This window comes from Rhyacophila brunnea, unplaced genomic scaffold, assembly GCF_057557595.1.
Source record: "Rhyacophila brunnea isolate RB1 unplaced genomic scaffold, BYU_Rbru_1.0 scaffold_15, whole genome shotgun sequence".
Lineage (NCBI taxonomy): Eukaryota > Metazoa > Arthropoda > Insecta > Trichoptera > Rhyacophilidae > Rhyacophila > Rhyacophila brunnea.
In genome coordinates this window covers 16420452-16439131 of record NW_028232806.1, presented here as the reverse complement: position 1 = coordinate 16439131, position 18680 = coordinate 16420452, and the positions used below count along the sequence as shown (strand labels likewise).

The following is an 18680-nucleotide window of genomic DNA, read 5'->3' as shown; positions in this document are numbered from 1 at the left end:
ATGCAATGCGGTAACCAGTCGCAATAAATTAAGAATTGATGACTGAAAGATTGTGTAATTATTAGGTAGGTATTTATGTTGTTCAAATTATTACCGTTTATTTCAATGTGCGACAATCATCATTTTCTACTAACAGTTTTCCAAATTGCATTCAAACTATGAGAAATTTCACACAACACCATATGAAATAATCCAGAAGTCTCAAATCACACGACCTTGGAGGCCAATTGACATGCCCATTTCTTTAAATCAACTTATCGCCAAATTTTGATTTCAATAAGTCGATGGTTGTGGTCCCCGTATGGCATGTAGCACCATTGTTTTGAAACCACATCTCATCCAAATCAATATCATCCATATTTAAAAAAAATATATATTGATCGATGATCCGGTAACGACCTCCATTGGTCATAACGCGAGCATCGGTCTCATTTTTTAAGAAATATTCTCTGATGATGTCAACTGCAACAAACGGTGCATTTTTGTCCGTAGGGTCTCTTCTGGATGGGTCTCACTACATATGCGGCAATTTTGCTTATTAACAAACCCGTTAACGCTGAACGATTTTTTTGCGGTGAAACAACGTCTATATGCGATTTAATGTCTAATTTTCAAAATTAATTTGGATAATCCGATAGCGTTTTTCAAGCATTATTTTATTAATGATGATTTGCCCGATTATACCGATCATACGTGGGCGCAGTATCACAGTTAGGTTTGACAAGTTTGGCAACTCTTTTGTGAGTTCCATTCCATCTAAGCAAAAAAAAAAAACACTCATTTGGTACTTTTCCACAAAGTGTACGGAATATTCAGACGTAGACCCCAATTTTCTATTTGATTGATATTTTTTCCTTTTATTAAATGACACGTGTTTTATTAAATTGTCACATATTGGTATTGAAACGTTGTGAGATACGCACTATTGCACGGTCGTGGTTGCAGGTTCGTGGTAGTGGCCGATGTATGTAGATACCCACCTACCGACCTGACTATAAATGTTTGCATTGCGTTGGTCGCTTTTTGCCCGTCTGTATAATCGAGCGGATGAATGTTTCATGTGGAAGATGCCTATATGTCTGGCTGGCTGTGGTTTGTGGGTTTCTTTAGGAACATTTGGATAGGTATACATATCCACTCCACACAATGGTAGGTAGGTATGTTTTCCATTTGAATATTTAAAAATAACAATGGCCACTTTCAGCATGAAAGGAATTGCAAAGCAAATGTATTTTTATATAGATACCTGATTGATACTTTTATTTATCAACTAATTTATTTTTCAGCCCTCGAGGTCCGTGCCAATTTGGGCCTTCTGGGCTATGTATGACCCGAATAGTTTAGTTTAAAATTAAATAAAGTAAATTACAATATTCGCTCCTCAGCGGAGTATTTGTTTAACATACTTCTTTACGAGCAATAGCTGTTGGGCATTCACCTGGCCCATTGGGCTCTTTCACTGATCAATCAAATAAGCATTGAAAAAAATGCATGCATTTTTCAAAGACGGCCACTCTACCAACTATGCCAAGATTAGTCTTGAGTGTATTTTAGTCTTATGGTTGTCGTAAGATTGTAATGGTGTGTTGAGACTGTTGGTTATTACCTTTGTCCTATATATATTACGAACACTATAACAGCCCGTAATGTAGTGGTAAAAGCGAAACGATCACATAAAGACTCCTTTACTTTCGGCTGTATGAATATTATCCGTGGCTCTATCCGACTGATTTTCTCTTAGGGATGCTTACATACTGTAGCTTAAAATTTAGAAGGGATCTTTATTTAGCTACATATTTTTTCAGACTTATACGCGGCGTAAATGTGAACTCTGCCATTCTTGTTGGCGTGTGCGTCTCTGATAATCACCTTAGGAATCGAGGGCATCCGTTGTTTGTTCTCCCACGGTGCAGAACTAACCTGCCATTAGTAATGCCAATTAGGAGGGCAGTAACCATGTTTAATGAAATCGCTTCGGATATTGATATATTCCACTTACGTGAGGGTGAATTTAGGTGGACGTTGTTTTACAAGTTTTTAAGATAGGGTCTATCAAAGTTCACTCTGTGTGCTTCCATCTACTTTTATTTTGTTACTTATTTTATTACTTATTCTCTGTATTTCTATTTTTAAAAATTATTAACACTTATTTTATGTCATGTCGTGAACGCTTTGTATTTATAATTTGTTATGTTCATTATATGTAAAATAATTAAATTTGATTTGATTTGATAAACACCCAGGCTTTGAGAAAATCACATAAAAAAATTGTGACCTCACCGGGAATCGACTGGGGGACTACGAGGGATCAATCGTATCTACTGACTATCTGTCGTTCTTAGCTACCAAAAAAATAGATAGTACCTACATACCTATCTTGCTACTGAGTAGAAAAAAATAATGATAATGAAGCTATATAAGGCATCTAGTCTACATATTATAGAGTAGGTACTAATAAAATGACGCACTTAGATATGTGCTCTAGTTATCTGTCTACTGAAGCCATTAAAATCTGACGGTAGATAGATGATAATGATATAATTACGCGAGATAGTGAGTCGAGTGAGTTCTTTTGTTGGTTTTTGTTAACAGGTGCCCCGGTTGGCAATCGCGGCGCGCTTGTTGGCCGATCGGAGCACTCACTGCCTGCAGACAAGTCGCAATCCGGCAAATACTTGTGTCATGTCATAATAAGCCGAACGTCGTCGACAGTCCCACTGTTTGACGACACGCATGCCCAAACCAAAGTGCCTCTGCAGCAGTGGCGTCAATGTAGTGCGACTGAGCAGGGACACAAAAACAAACGAATAAACCATTTCAACTGCTTAATTTGCAAACCAGCCAACTGCACTTTAGACCAAAAATGAGATTTTGATGGAATTTTGTTACAAAGCATGTTTTCTATGCTCACACAAACATCTAAACCTATAAATAAATGCGTAATCGTACTTCACACAACTGCAGGTGCCAAATTTCAAATAAGTGTCATAAATAGAACAACTCCGCTCTTTATATAATTTTTCTTTATACATAGGTTTATGGGAAGCTAAGCTGTTCAAACACGCGCGTTAACATGATCTTACTCCCTACTTCATTTATCGTTTGTCAATTTATGGCTACGGCCGTATGTTGTAGCTTAGCTACTGGGAAATGCCAATAGAAATGACGTATTTCAAAAAAATACTACCTTATTCTTAGGTCAATAATTATTATAAAGTAAAAAGACATAGCTTATAATCAGTAGCTTTAGAATTATCTTCAAATGTGTTAATCGTGAACATTTTTTGAATAATAAATGCCTAATTCTTGTCAAATTTGGGATCACAAAGATTATAAAATATAATTTTTTAACGTAAATATGTCACGATATAATGTTAACATTAATTTTACTAATGGTTTTGTAAATGCGGTTAAAAATGAATAAATCAAAAAAAATTAACATCACTGCACATGGATGTACTGAAATATGACTAAATTCTAAAACATTAGATCGAGAGGCTTAAAAGAATACTATTTTATGTAATAAAAATACTTTATGTAGTCATCAAATGTTTAAAATAAATATGAAGGATAATAAGGCTTCAAAATTATATACTTAAATAGATTATATCCAACATTAAATTTAAGGAATGTTCAGGCTAATGCTTTGAAAATACCATCAAAGCTCCATTTTGACCATTGTTGGGCATGTGGGCCCTTAATGAGATTTTTTGTTTAGTAGGTAGGTAGGTACGTGAATGTACCTGAATGTACCGGATGTACTGAAATATGACTATATTCTAAAACATTATAGCGAGAGGTTTAAAAGAATACTATTTTATGCAATAAAAATACTTTATACAGTCATCAAATGTTTAAAATAAATATAAAGGATAATGAGGCTTCAAAATGACATAAATAGGTTATCTACAATGTTTAAGGAATGTCCCGGGTTATGCTCTGAAAATACCATAAAAGCCATATTTTGACCTACGCTGAGGATGTGGGCCGTTAAATTCGACTCGATAGTCAACTGAACAATTTGCCCAAATGGAGTTAGCCGGTTTGTAGATTAAGCAGTTGATTTGGTGAATCCGTATTCATTTGTCGTCAGCAGTCGCATGATTGAGAATCATGATCATTTTGGAATAGGTACCTACCAACTGCAGAATTCTGGATCAGCTTTCTCTAACTTACCCTATCCTCCGCAAGCCTTATGTTGGATGTTATCGGTTTTATAATAAACCTTTGATTCAATGATGATTAGCTTTTTTGCCTTCTACACATTTTACCGTTAATAGGATCTGGCTTAACCTACCGAGTTTTGTAGCAGTTCTGAAGCAGGGCTCACGTTATTACTTTAGGCCATACAATAAACGTCAACTGTCCACAAATATTCAATTCGCGTTATGTTTAAGTGATAAACTTACATTCATAGTATTATGAGACAGAGGTAAATATTGAAAATAGTCTTTAACACGTGTTTAAGTTTATCTCATATTTTTCCACATTGGAAATCTGTATCTACTATACTACAACACACCTGCTAGGGTAAGGAAGTTTACCATTAATTTTCTATTAGAGGCATTTAATATTTCGAGGCTTTCTGGACCACGGTATCCATTCATATCCTGAAAACTGGCACTGATAACTGGTTCAACTCCATATTAAAAATAGACTTGCATAGGCATGCCTGCACCGGATTCTAAAATTTGTTGATAATATAGCCAGCAGGAAGGTTAAAAATCCTTAAAACTTGTGGTGTTTAGAATTGGAGAGATCGAAGAAGAGCTAGGTACTTCCTGGTAATATGGGGGGGGGGGGTTAAAAGGTAAATAATGAAGAAATTAAAGATGGTGATATGGCAATGAATGATGATATGGCAATAAATTACAGAGCAATATATTGTAATATTATAATCACGCCACTGAGCGAAACAACGTAATATGTAGAATAGAGTCAAGACTCAAGAGTGTAGTGAAGGGGTATGAATTGAACGCCGGTCGCCGCGGGGGTCCAACTAATGAGGTCCAAGAATTATCAGTCATTTTATTATTTGCTTTGATACTTTATTTGCGTTGATATAATATATCTATCTACTCTCGCTTCGTTTCGTATGACATGCGCGCGAGCTCGCAGAAGTGAGACAGGAAACTGCCGGGGCGCGCAGCTTTTTTGCTTGCCCGGAAGTGACGTTTCATTGTTGCCCATGGGAAAATTATTGTCATTCTTAATACCTATTTAAAAACGTGTGGGTAGTTAGGAATAGACTATACGTGATATTTAATCCATGAATCATGGGTACCTACCTACATTCAGCAGGGGTGGATTAATCATCACTTTGAGTTGGTACAAGTATTAAATAAAAATATTTATTTATTTTTTTAAATCATTGAAAAAGCTTAGGTACATTATTATATGTATCAAGAATGCTTTTATAGAATTATTTAAAAGTGGGATTCGAATATGTATTTCGCTATGGGTAATCTAGCATTCTAATCGAATCGCAGGCAGTCAATGATTTTGTCAAAAGCTTTTCTAATACCTACCTACACTAGTTTTATTGCCTCCATACATTATCAGTGAAAGGTATAAAATATTAAATGTTGATTTTCGTGTAATTTGACACTTTCTTTCATAATCATCACTGCTGGCACTAAAACTCTTGGCCAGTCTTGGCCTCCTTCAAAAATTTCCTCCATCCTGAAAGATCGAGCGCCGACATTACTCAGTAGCTTTGGCCGAGCATTCTTAAATCTCATGACGTGACGTTGTCCAGCCATTTTAGTTTCGGCCGTCTAGGTCTTCTCTTGCCTTCAAGGGATGCGTGGAAAGCCGTCAGCCTTACCGATGACTTCACTGGCATTCTTCTTTACCCGTAGTCAATTTAGCGTAGTGTTTGCGTTTTCATTTGTATGTGATCTTTTTGCCTCTATACCTACATGGTGTACAGCACCTCATTATATTTACCTCGACTTCAAAATGCCATTTTTTTGAATAGCCCCAAAGATTCTTCTCTAGAGTTTCCTCTCAAAAATATCCAAATTTCTCTCATTCTGCTCGCTGAGTGCCCAGTATTGTGATCCACACGTTAATACTGGGCGCAGGAGAATTTTACATGTAGGTACATAGTTGTAATTCTCTTTAGGTACTTTTGAATTTTTTATTTATGTGTCCCTAGTAGGTATAATAATCATTTAAGCGGGTGTAAACTGTGCTAAACGAAAGATCAAAAAAATCAATTAACTTTACCGAGAAGAAGACAATAGAAGACGAAAAGAATGACAATATAGGTACCTACATATACCTACTACCTACCTACCTAAGTTTATTATATATCAATATAATTCTACCAATGATCACTAAACTTATTATACTATTTCGAAAACAAAAATAATTCGTCAATTTGTTATTTAAAATTCCATCATACCTACCTAGTATAAATTTTATGAGAAAATATTCAAGATTCGGTCCGAAATTACACAGTGGACGATAGTCTTCGAGTCGTACCGCTTTTAAATAAGCATATCCCCTCCCCGCCCATTAGCTCCGGCGATGACATCTATAATGGTGCATTAGCTCGATCGCCGAGTGACTACTGCACTCTGCCTCCGCGGTTGTCTTTTCAGTCAATTGGGTCGAGTTCGACGGTCGGGGAGCTAAATCAAAATCGTTTCGTACATTACGTGCTTCGATGACGAAGTAGCTAGTAGCTAGTGCGCCTATCAAAGCTTTTAGAATTTTAGATGATGTGTGAGGCGAGTTATTGCCCGCGTCTGCTGATGGTGTGTCAGTCGAAATATCTGAAAATAACCGTGCGATAATGAATGATGATTTTCGAAGCTTTTAAATGGGCGTAATTTTTAAATTGTTTATAATTGGGTAAATTTATGACTGGTTAAATGAAAAACTCGAAAGCATTTATCGGTTAGTTGACAGCAGTTTGTTCCACGTATTATAGGTATAGGATCCATGGACTATTTTTTGGATCCCCATAGCTTACACACCTACTTCCAAAAGCCACTCTGCCACTGGTAGATAATAATAATATGTACTTTGGTACCTATATTACGTTTGGTTTTCAAAAGATTTTTCAAACCTTGATTCCAGTCATAGTTGCAACTTGATTTTTTATACATAGGTAGGGGGAGGCTGGGCTTGTTGTTACATAAAAATAAAACATGAAATATTTCTAATCCGTTTATTTTAAGACACATCATATTAATTATTACTAATTTTACATATATTTAGCTATTAGGTACAATACGGTTTATTTGTATCCATACATACCTTCCCAAAATAATAATTGCATTAAAAACAAAAAATGAAAATTGTATTAATGTGCCCCTACTGCGGGAAAATTGTTACAGGGTAGGGGCACATTGTTACCAACTAAAACAATAATTTAAAATGTATATAAAAGTACGGTTTTTGCATTTAATTTACTTCGTATTTATATGTAATCACTAAAATCACAAGGCTGACACATAAAACTAACTTTAGAAAAGAAAAAGAAAAAAGGAAAAATGAGCCCAATGTTTGCATGTTGTGCATTGTATCCATTCTTGCCCAGGTTTAGAGCAAGTGAAATTCTCCAAACAGGCCAAACATAAACATTCTTCAGTCCGAAGAAGATAAAACCAATTTCTTCTTCAGTTTCTTAGTTCCTTTCAAACTTTGAACACCATTGATCAAAACAGATTTCCTTTTTTTTTCGTTTCGCAAATTCTCTTCCTGTTCAAATTCATTTTTAATCAGAGTATCCGTTAATATCACTGAATTAATTTTTCTCCTGGAATTGGGAACTCCCTTCCTTGGTCCAGCTTTAGGGAATGGTCTAATTTGGTTAGGCGGGTTGTGATGTCTTTTTAGATTTTGCGTAACCCACTAACTTGGAAGTGGTCGGACGATTATCTTTACATTTTATATAACGTTGTAAGGTCATAAAGTTTACTTTGTATACTTGGGAAGCTTTTCCCCACCTCCCCCTACTTACCTAATACAGTATTTAAAAATATTTTGGATATCACATTCTCATATGTATGTGACCATGTGCATTAAAAACAAAAATAACTATTCAGTTTATTGCAAACAAATGAAATGTTTACTGTAACGAATGAATGAATGAATGAAATAATAATTAATAATTAAATCGCAATTAAAAATGCATCAACTTTCTCAGCAGTCGAGTAGACGGTTACTCAAGTAAACAAAAAAAAAACTCAGAAGATAGATTAGTAGGTATCTTACTTATGTGGGTATTAGCAATGTCTGAAATGTAAAACGTGCTATAAGTGTTATGTGTTTGATTCTTGGCACTTCCTCAGTAATAATTACTTTGTACTTAGCGATCATTGATGGCCTGTCTAGTGTCTACTGAGGTGCTTATTATTTCTGCAACGGCTTTCAATGAACACATAGACACCTGTAATTAAAAGGATATCAAAAAATGATTGCGAAAATTGCATCTTGCTCAGTCGATTGTCGCGTGTGTCGATGAGTCTTTCCCTCGTTTTTTTAAGTCAACATAACATTATCATTATTTTCTATTCTGCAATATTCTGCTGTTGCGAAGTTTTCTTCCTCTTTGGTCGTATTACGGGACGGTTCGCCCGCTTCCTTAATTGTGAAAATTAAAGTTTTTTCACGGCAATTGTCAGTTTTTTGTTGTTATTGCTGGCCTGAGAATAAAATTGAGCGGTCGTCGCTACTTGCGAAATTAGTATTTCCGTAACGGCATTCGCAGACGTAAGAAAAATTTGATGGATAAGTAAGTTGAATGTAGGTAGGTACTTACCTACATATTATTATTACACCTGTCACTTTTACTGCAATTTTAGTTTTTTATAAAAATCTAATTTTTAGTTTTTGATTTCTACATTTTGTGTACCTAAGTAATAGCTGTAGTAGTGTAGTAGTGTATAATTCTATTAACTTTTTGTAAGAAGTTTTAAGAAGGATGCTTGTTAGCCAGTAGCGCAACCCGTTAGTACCTATGCTAGTACAGGGATAGATTTACGCTTGAGAGGGCCCTGGGTTGATTCTTTTTATTAAAACGCAAAAGCGTGATAATGTAGGCAATGAATGATCTTTCGTCTTGCTCTTGGCGATTCAGGTACAAGTAGATAGATATATCTGACACATTTCTTTAAGCAATTTTAATTGGCATATTTACTAAGAATTCCCGTCTTCTATAATCTCGAATATTAGCGTATTCTTATGCCTCAAGGTTTTTTAGTGAATTATTAAAAAAAATTGAAGGTTCCGGTGCCCTGGGATACCTATAGGCTTTTTAGGCCTATCGTAAATCTGGCCCTGGGTATCTGTTTTAGATCAAACACAATTTGAAAAACAACAACAAACCAGTAGGTATTTACGTCTTCAGATGTTAGCATTCTGGCGATATGTTCTCCACGGTATCATAATACTTACCTACAGGCAATATAATATGCAGGTAACTTTCGCGCCAAAATTTCATGGTAGTCGTAGCTGTCGAGATCAAAATGTGGTTACCTAGTTTTGATTAAAAATAAATAATTTAATCTATTATTGAATGGCATCACACGAAGACTATCTTTAAAATACTTGATATTAATGAGTTAAAGTTAAAAAATCCTTATCTTACCTTTAACTAATTTTTTTTAAATCTACAAAACAAATAATCTATAATTTTGTTGAACATTTGAAATAAATAATATGTTTTAAAACGTCCACTAAATAAACAAAATGAAAATATAACAATGTTGTAAAACTTCGCTAGAAGCCATTTTACAACGTTTTTCTTAGGTCGTATTCTTATTTGTCCGGTACAAATCTTGCAATCGATTTTTAAGAAACTTCCCGACTAGCTAGACATTTGAAACTTTTAGAATATATCAGAACACGATGCCAATGCATTTTTTCAATACCTTTAGCCATCTTTAAGTAGAATTAAATTCATTTTCAGTTAATTCCGTTTTGTATGAAAAGTTATTTCGATACCATTATTGGTTGCTAGGGGTCTGGGGTCCAAGCAACTAAATTATTAATATATACGTGCGTTACTATGGAAATCAATATGACATGTCAAGTACAATTTTTTTGATCGTTTAAGCTAGTCAAGTCAAGTTTATGTGGTTCAAGAGAATTTAAAAAGTTGTATAAAAAAGTCCTTTTATCTTGCGATTATTTTAATTTAAAAAATACATTTTAATTTGTATAGTTCTGTTATCTCTCTGTCCAAAATTAAAAAAAAATAATCATACATATAAAAATAAAATGCTACCTACATAAAACACACAAAAACTTACTTTTGTTGGTTTTGGATTTTGTTTGATTTACATTAAATAACTTCATGTTATGTTGAGAATAAAAAGAATAGAGTGACAATATTATAAACCCATGGCAAAACCATTATGACTCCAACGTTCCGTGACCGTTTCAATGTTCCCTCTTCCGATTCAAGGAGGGTCCGCAGGCTTCAAATAAACGTTACCGCGAATGGGCGACGACCGCTCCCTCTCTGTATTAACACCGTTATTATTAACACAGCCGTTCGGGGGTGCACCCTAGCCTCGGTTCACCCATTCTGCGGGACAATTCGCCACGTTTACTACCCGCACCCCCGTTTCGGCTTAGATTGGGCGCGTTTCGTGATCTGCGGGGAGGAAAGTGGACGTGTAAACATCGTTCCGTGGGGAGATCTGGTGCAAAGCATCGTGAAAAATTAGGGGAGATCGGGCTGAATGTGTACGTTGATAATTTGGTGAGAAATATTCAATTTGGATGTGTTTTAATGTGATGAATTTATAGCAACATTAAAATGAAGGGTGAATGATGAAAATCGGGGCTTCGAACCGTTATTTTTTTTTGTTTCAGTTTTCGTTCAAGTAAAGACAGATATAACGATTCGGTTCCGGGTTTCGTTCCGAAAAAAATAACGGTTATTCCGGTTATCGGTTCAGCTTCTAGTGTATAATTTTTAATTGTTTTAATTTATGTAGGTACCTACTTAATATATTAAAAATCATTTTCTATCGTAGTTTAGAACATTTTATGGTAGCTCAGCGCCACGCTCCGAAACCAATGGTTATGCACCGCACGACCGTAGCCATACATTTTTTTTAATAATATAAATATTACTTGTATCTATTAATTATGAGAATTATGTCGAGATGCGTCACACGATCATGAATGATCGTGAATTTGAAAGACACATTTCAAATGGAAGTGGTGAGTAAGATCAAGTTAACACTCGTGTTTGAACATGTACGGAATCAAAAAAAACGATTTTTTTCCTTTTTTCGTTCCGACAAAAAATGGTTTTTTCGGTTTTCGGTCCAGTTCCGGTTCGAAGCCCTGATGAAATGTTCAATGACCCAAATTTGAGACTAACTAGGTAAATAGATACCTATCTTATACCTAGGTATTAGTCAAACATATTGAAAATATCTTATCTATTTGAGGCAGCCTAAATATTTAAGTATATATAAGTGAAGTTGAACAAATCACACGTGGGTTACTGTTAAATTTAGCTGCAATTCACTTTGAATTACCGATTCAATTGTAGCAGACTTCGCTCTATTGTCGTGGGTACCTACCGTAGATTTGTACTCGTACCTACATATCTGTCAAAAACCGTAAGACATTAAACGCAATTTTAGATTTCTCTACTCACCAATTCCATCAATTATTAATTATTAAATATGTAACTATTGTCAAGATAGAACCTGACACTTGTATTTGTTACAAATGGATGTTATTGTTTTACTAATTAGGGCAATTGGTCTCTAGGTACATACGACACACTAAACATTTAATTTAAATTTAACCTGCGAAAGGAAATACCGCATCTATCATTTTACATAGAACAGGTTGCCAAATACCTACCTACAACATATGCATTTAAGCTAAGTATAATATTCTTTAGAATATTTAGACGAACAACCACGTACCATTTACCAATACTTTCGCATGTGTTCGGAAATTTTAATGAATGGAATTGGCAATATCATAGTTAATCGTGAGTTGTTGCATTGAAAAGAGATGGGAGGTATCAAGTTCATTTCTATATACGTAAGTCGTACCTATCAAATTTGTGATAATAATGATAGCGTTATTAAAAAATGTATAATACCTATGTACAAATTTTGAATTTTCTGGCAAAACACTTGAAGAAAAACCGTCATTGATTAAAGCCATCAAAGTAAACACTACAAAGCGTAATTGAAAACAAGTGTTTCGAGATTGCTGAGTGGTTTTCGGTTAGATCTCAAGGGAGAATTTTCACACTTTTGGTCTAACTTTTCGACCCTTTGCTTTATCTATCTCCGGTTAGTTCGTGTTATTAGCTAAGGTCTCTCTCTTTCTCGGATGAGGGTAGGTTAATATAATTTCGGTATTTAATTCCGCACCGACATGTGAAATTGATCCAGGATTGATTGTTAGTAATTTGTTCCAAACCGATATATTATTTTATTTCAATAAAGAGATAGGCATAGGATAGGATAGACGATTTGGCACCGGACAACTGGACGCCACGGAATTCGAAAATAAATAGACGTTAGGTACTTATAGGTACTTTAAAAAAAATATTCAATATTATTATTTATACTTCAATGATCATATTATGATTTAATAGTTGGTAAGAATGTAAATATGCAGACGTAAACAATGATTTAATCGTGCATATGTTTAAGTTCCAACGAAAAATAGTTTTTTATTTAATATTTTATTTAATGTAATTCTCAATCCGCGATAAAGAATACATTATGTTAAGAGTAAAATGAATTCAAACTACTAAGTAGTAGATAGAAACTGATTAAAATACCTCGTCTACACGTGTCTACGACAGTGCGGCGTCCAATTGTCCGGAGGCCAGTCGTCCCATTCCCGTACCTACATACTTATACTTATTTGAAAAATTAAAATCACTGTGAATTTTCTTAAAAAAATATATTAATAGTTAAACAGATAAAGGTGTAACGAACTATTTAGGTAGGTACATCTTTCAGTTATTAGTTCAAAATGATCGAATAGTTTAGACTAAGTTTGTATTGTGCCTATATACGGTTGAATTATCTACAATCGATAAATTAATAGTCTTTGTGTCGACAGCACTGAATAAATAATATTATAAGTTGGTGAATAAAATGAAAATAGCAGCCTATTGTTGACGGTCTTTTTTTGATTTAGGTAGGTACCTACTGTTACTTATACCTATTCGGTGTGCAATTGTACCTACATCCAGCTAGATTCTAAATGAGAGGTCGGCAACAGTGTTTTAGCAACTTTTATTTTGTTGGTATACAATAATCAATTGTTTTTGATGCCCAGTAGCGGTTTTAGATACCTGTGTGAAGGCCCGAGACGATGACTGGTTTGTAGGCCTCTTGCGACCATTGTATATATTCGATAAACCACCATTGAGCAGTGGTGAAGACTTCATACTAGGCGATTATTTAAAGCCTACCTTTTTAAGAAAAATATTTTTTAATTGCATATTGACATTGTATTAATATAATCACTTCATTATTTAATATTCTATAAAAATAACTTATTTTGCCAACGAGAGATGTCGCATATGTAGGAATGTGTTACACAGATTAACAGATAACAATCTGCAAAGGTTTTAAAAAATATACCGCAGCTATCTGTCCTGACGTAAATAAAGGTCAGATTGTGTGTGAAATAATTCTGAATTTTTTTCATGTGGACTTTACGCCACGCAACTTTCGCCAGTCTGTCAAAATGTATGAAATAAGGTAAGCTCCTATCGCAGAGCCTAAAACATTCGCGCATAACATTGTTGTCATCACTGCACTTTGTCTAAAATAATTAATAATTAGATTAGAATTAATAATTAAAAAAAATAATTTCTATGGCTTTTAATCGAATAATAATAAATATAGATTATTTTTAAAAATAAAAAGAGATTTTATCTAAGTAATGATTTTTAATGGGTAGAAATGTTTTGAAAAATTCATAATTTAAACACATCGCTCAATTTTATGACGTCAGTGAGTTATTAAAGTTTCATTTAATTAGTGTGTCGTTGTTATTAGTGTGTACCTAATATTGTATTATCTTCTTATTACTCGTAAGTATACCTGACACGAGTGCACTTTTTATCAGCTCTCCACAGCCTACCTCTATCCAATAGTCACCCTTCACCACTGCCATTGAGTAATAATTATATTTCCAGGATTTTGGTTTTTTTACAATCAGCATGCATATTTTAAAGATATTTAAATTTTTTCATATGTTTTTACGAAGCTACCGTTATCGATTTCTTAACCGTGAATAGAAAAAGAGATTCGCTTAGGTATAAGTACGTAAACCTATCTATTTGCTAGGTATTTAGCTGGTTCTGATGAAAAGTATGAAAACATGCCTATAGATATTTTATAAACAGTTATTATTTTATTGAAAAACAGGCAAATTTGATTAACTTCAGTACATTTTTGTGAGAACTTAAAGCCACACCATACCAAATTACCAATCATCATCATCATCATCATCATCAGCCTGAATCTATCCACTGCTGGATGAAGGCCTCTTCAAGTTGCTTCCACTTCTCTCGGTCCTGTGCATTGCGTTGCCACGTACTTCCGCAGAACTTTATCATTTCATCGATCCAGCGGCCTCTAGGTCTACCTTGTGGACGTTTTGTACTTCTTGGATACCACTGGATGACTAGATTTGTCCAACGATTGTCTCTTCTTCGAGCTATGTGTCCAGCCCATCTCCATTTAAGGCTTTTAATAAACTCTATTACATCGCAAACCCTTGTCTGCTTCCTTATCCACTCATTCCTCTTTTTGTCCTTTCGCGTTATGCCCAGCATGCACCTCTCCATACCACGTTGTGCTACTCTAAGTTTCTGGATCTCTCTTTTACTTAGGGTCCATGTTTCACACGCATATGTCATCACGGGAAGCACACACTGGTTGAACACTTTGCGCTTTAGGCACAGTGGAAGGTCACTTTTGAAGACATTATTCAGGCGGCCAAAAGCACTCCAGCCTAGCTTTACTCTGCGAACAATTTCATCAAATATACATCCATTTATAGATACTTGTTGTCCCAGATAGATGTAGCTTTTCACCTGTTCGAGCTGAGTGCCATTGATGAGGATCTCTTTTTGGCCTGCAAAGCAGTTGAACATGACTTTCGTCTTTGTTACATTTATTTTCAAACCTACTTTGTTGCTTACTTCAGCGAGTTCCTGCATTCTGCTTTGGAGGTCTTCTGAGTCTTGCGAGAAAATTACTTTGTCATCGGCAAAGCGCAGATGACTCAGGTATTCTCCATTTATGGGGATCCCTTTGTCATTCCAGTCAAGTTGCCTGAAAAAGTCTTCAAGGGTAGCTGTAAATAGTTTAGGTGAGATTGTATCACCTTGTCGGACTCCTTTGCTGATAGGAAATCTGCGCGATGGTTTATGGAGATTTACAGATGCTGTTGCGCTACTGTATATATTATTGAAAATATTTATATAGCGTCCAGGGATTCCTTGTTTTCTGAGTGCGTCGAGTATTGAACATTTCTTTATCGAATCAAACGCCTTCTCATAGTCTATAAAACCCATGCATAGTGGCAGTTTGTATTCCTGGTACCGCTCTATGATTTCTCTGACGACTTGGATATGGTCCATAGTGCTGTATCCTCCTCTAAATCCGGCTTGTTCTCTCGGTTGGTTCTCGTCTAGTACATTTTGCAGACGGTTTGAGAGAATTTTTGTGAACGTCTTGTAGAGAATAGGGAGTAGACTTATTGGACGATAATTTGCTAGGTCTTCTCTGTCACCTTTTTTGTGAAGAATGACAATGCTGGCATTTTTCCATACCTCTGGGACATCCTCTTTGCATATGCAGGCTGTGAACAATTGTGCAAGTACTTCATTTGCATCCTTTCCTGCTTTTTTGAGGATATCTATCGTTAAACCGTCTTCCCCGGGGGCTTTCCCACTTTTCATGTAATTTAAAGCATGGGTTACTTCCCAGTCCCAGGATGTAATTTCGGGAGTATGGTCTTCCGAATTTCCATTTCTCTGAAGATCTAAGTCTATAGTCGTATTGTCAGTGTCATCACTGTAGAGATTGCTGTAGAACTCTTCAACTCGGCTTAACAAGTGTTCCCAATTTCTGACGATAGAACCATCTTTTGCTTTTAGTGCTGTGATTTGACGTTTTCCTATCGACAAGCATTGCTTGTTTTTGTTTAAACTTCTGCCTGCTTTCACAATTGCTTGTATGAGGTTTACATTGAATTTACGAAGGTCTTCTCTAATCTTCCTTCGGAGGGTTTTGCAAAGTGATGAAAACTCCATATCGTTTTGCGCCTGTCTATCGCTCTTGGTTTTCCTTCTCTGCTCCATAAGATTCAATGTTGCCTTCGAAAGCTTGGTGGAAGGTGTAACTTCTGAGCTTTTTACGCCTGTTTTTTCTGCACATTGTAGAATACTATTCGTTATATCCTCCGCGTTGGATAGGGAAACGGTTTCGTTCTCATCTAAGAAAGCCGATAGTGCATTTTTGAGTTCATTTTGGAATTCAGTATTGTTCTGCAGGTATACGCGAGCATTTGACTTCTTCTGCAGTTTGGATCTTTCTGATTTGACGTTCAATCTTATCTTACATCTCACCATCCGATGATCACTGCCGGTGTTAAACTGATTGATCACCTTACAGTTTAAAAATGTATATTTTCTGTCAGTGAGGATGTAATCGATTTCACTGGTCCTTCCTGTCGGGCTTCTCCACGTCCATTTACGTGAAGGTTTATGTTGAAAAAAAGAATTCATGATGTGAAGATTGTTGGTTTCAGCAAACTCCACAAGCATGTCCCCTCTACCATCCCTTGAGCCATGTCCGAAATGTCCGACCGCTACGTCATCTCTTTGGTATGATCCAATACGTGCATTGAAATCTCCCATTATGATGTTGAAGTGGCATTTACTTTTATTTTTCAAGGATGTTATTTCCTCGTAAAACTCTTCCACTTTTTCATCAGGATAGCTCTGTGTCGGAGCATATACTTGCAAAATCTGAATGCGGTACCTAGCATTGATTTTAAGTATCACGCTTGCGACCCTGTCAGAAATGCAGTTGAACTCGACTATGCGGTCCTTCCAATAACCTTCCATTAATATTCTTTTGTAGATAGGTAGGTATTATAAAATATAAGTAGATATCTTTCACAATGTTGTTACCAAGTACCTAATGCTCTTTTTATCATATTAAAGAATTTGTCTCTATTTGTACCTGTATAGTATTGTATTTGTATAGGTATGTTTCTTTTCCCACTCAATAGAGTCAAAATTGATAATAGTAATTTTTATCGACGACCGTAAAAGTACCCGGGAGTTTCAGCTGAAACTGTTCCTATAATAGGTGTAGGTACGCACCCAAATACATCTCTAAGTGAATGACATCTAATATTTTATTTTCTCTCATTTTCTCAGGTCCACGTTCGAGGCGCAGCAAGAAAAAGCCTTCAACACCCTCCGTTTCTGTTCCTCCAGCACCACCAGTGGCTTCTGGAGGCGGAAGTAGCGGCATCACCGCTAATGGTGCCGCCAATGGGTCGTCAGGAAATAGCCTCGAAGACAAGAGGCCCAGGACTGCTTTCAGCGGATCCCAGCTGGCCAGGCTCAAGGTGAATATTGAATTAGATAATTTTAACAAATAATATTGTCTGGCATCATGATAATTTATATTTCTGTTCATCTGTCAATCATTGAAGAACGTAAGTACCAACCTACCAACGTAACAAATTAAACTAATATGGGTATGCTATGGAGGGAGTATTATAAGGGTAACTGGGTAGTGAAAGAATACACACACTTTGTATAACAAACACTTGATAGGAATATCAGAACTTTTCATAAATAAAATACATCCCTAGTTTATTGTAGTAACTTACTACAAGAAGGGGAGGAGTGGAGGGGGTCCATTTCTTTCACTTTGGGAATCACTTTAATAACAACAAATTTACTAGCGTAATACCTACTAATTTTGAAAATATCTCCTTGTCAACAGCACGAATTTGCAGAGAACCGCTATCTCACGGAGAGACGTCGCCAGCACCTGTCATCAGAGCTTGGCCTGAATGAAGCCCAGATCAAAATCTGGTTCCAGAATAAGAGAGCCAAGATCAAGAAAGCCAGCGGACAGAAGAATCCCCTGGCTCTCCAGCTAATGGCGCAGGGCCTTTACAATCACGGGACTGCCAGTTGCTCTGAAGGAGAGGACGAGGATGTTGAAGTCGGCAGTGTTGCAGGGAATTAGTTGACAGAATCAGTAGCGGTAGATTGTAAATATTAAATTTAAAAGAAAGTCACTGTATATGTTAATGCGCAATGAAGCTGTTTAAAATTGTTATATGTAGATATATATTATGATATGTGAATGTTAAAAATCGGAGGAGATATAATTATTGTATTATGTAGGTATAGGTATTATGCACATATAAAATCAACGCGGCATCAATTCAAAAACATAAAAAATAAAAATAAATTTATCCATTATTGATAACTACGAAACTGCACACACACAGTTAGCAACATTTCATTCGACGCACGTGTGTCATCTTATTAAGTGTCTAAATCGTAATTACAACAAAATTGGTAGGTACCTACGTAATAATGCATACTTATCTATATTCAACTTGAAGACGTTCACTGCTGGGCAGGTGTCTCTTCCAATGCTATTCATTGCGTC

At 35.7% G+C, this 18680-nt stretch overlaps 1 protein-coding gene across 1 annotated transcript in view; it reads left to right on the top strand.

Annotated features, from left to right (window-relative positions):
• inv (invected) overlaps positions 1–18452 on the top strand; it is a 31173-nt gene extending 12721 nt beyond the window's left edge. The window contains exons 2-3 of the mRNA XM_085943013.1: positions 17423–17616; positions 18000–18452. Coding sequence (XP_085799139.1) covers positions 17423–17616; positions 18000–18248 — 443 coding nt within the window. The 3' untranslated portion in view covers positions 18249–18452. The remainder of the gene's footprint in view (positions 1–17422; positions 17617–17999) is intronic.
• The last annotated feature ends 228 nt before the right edge of the window (positions 18453–18680 follow it).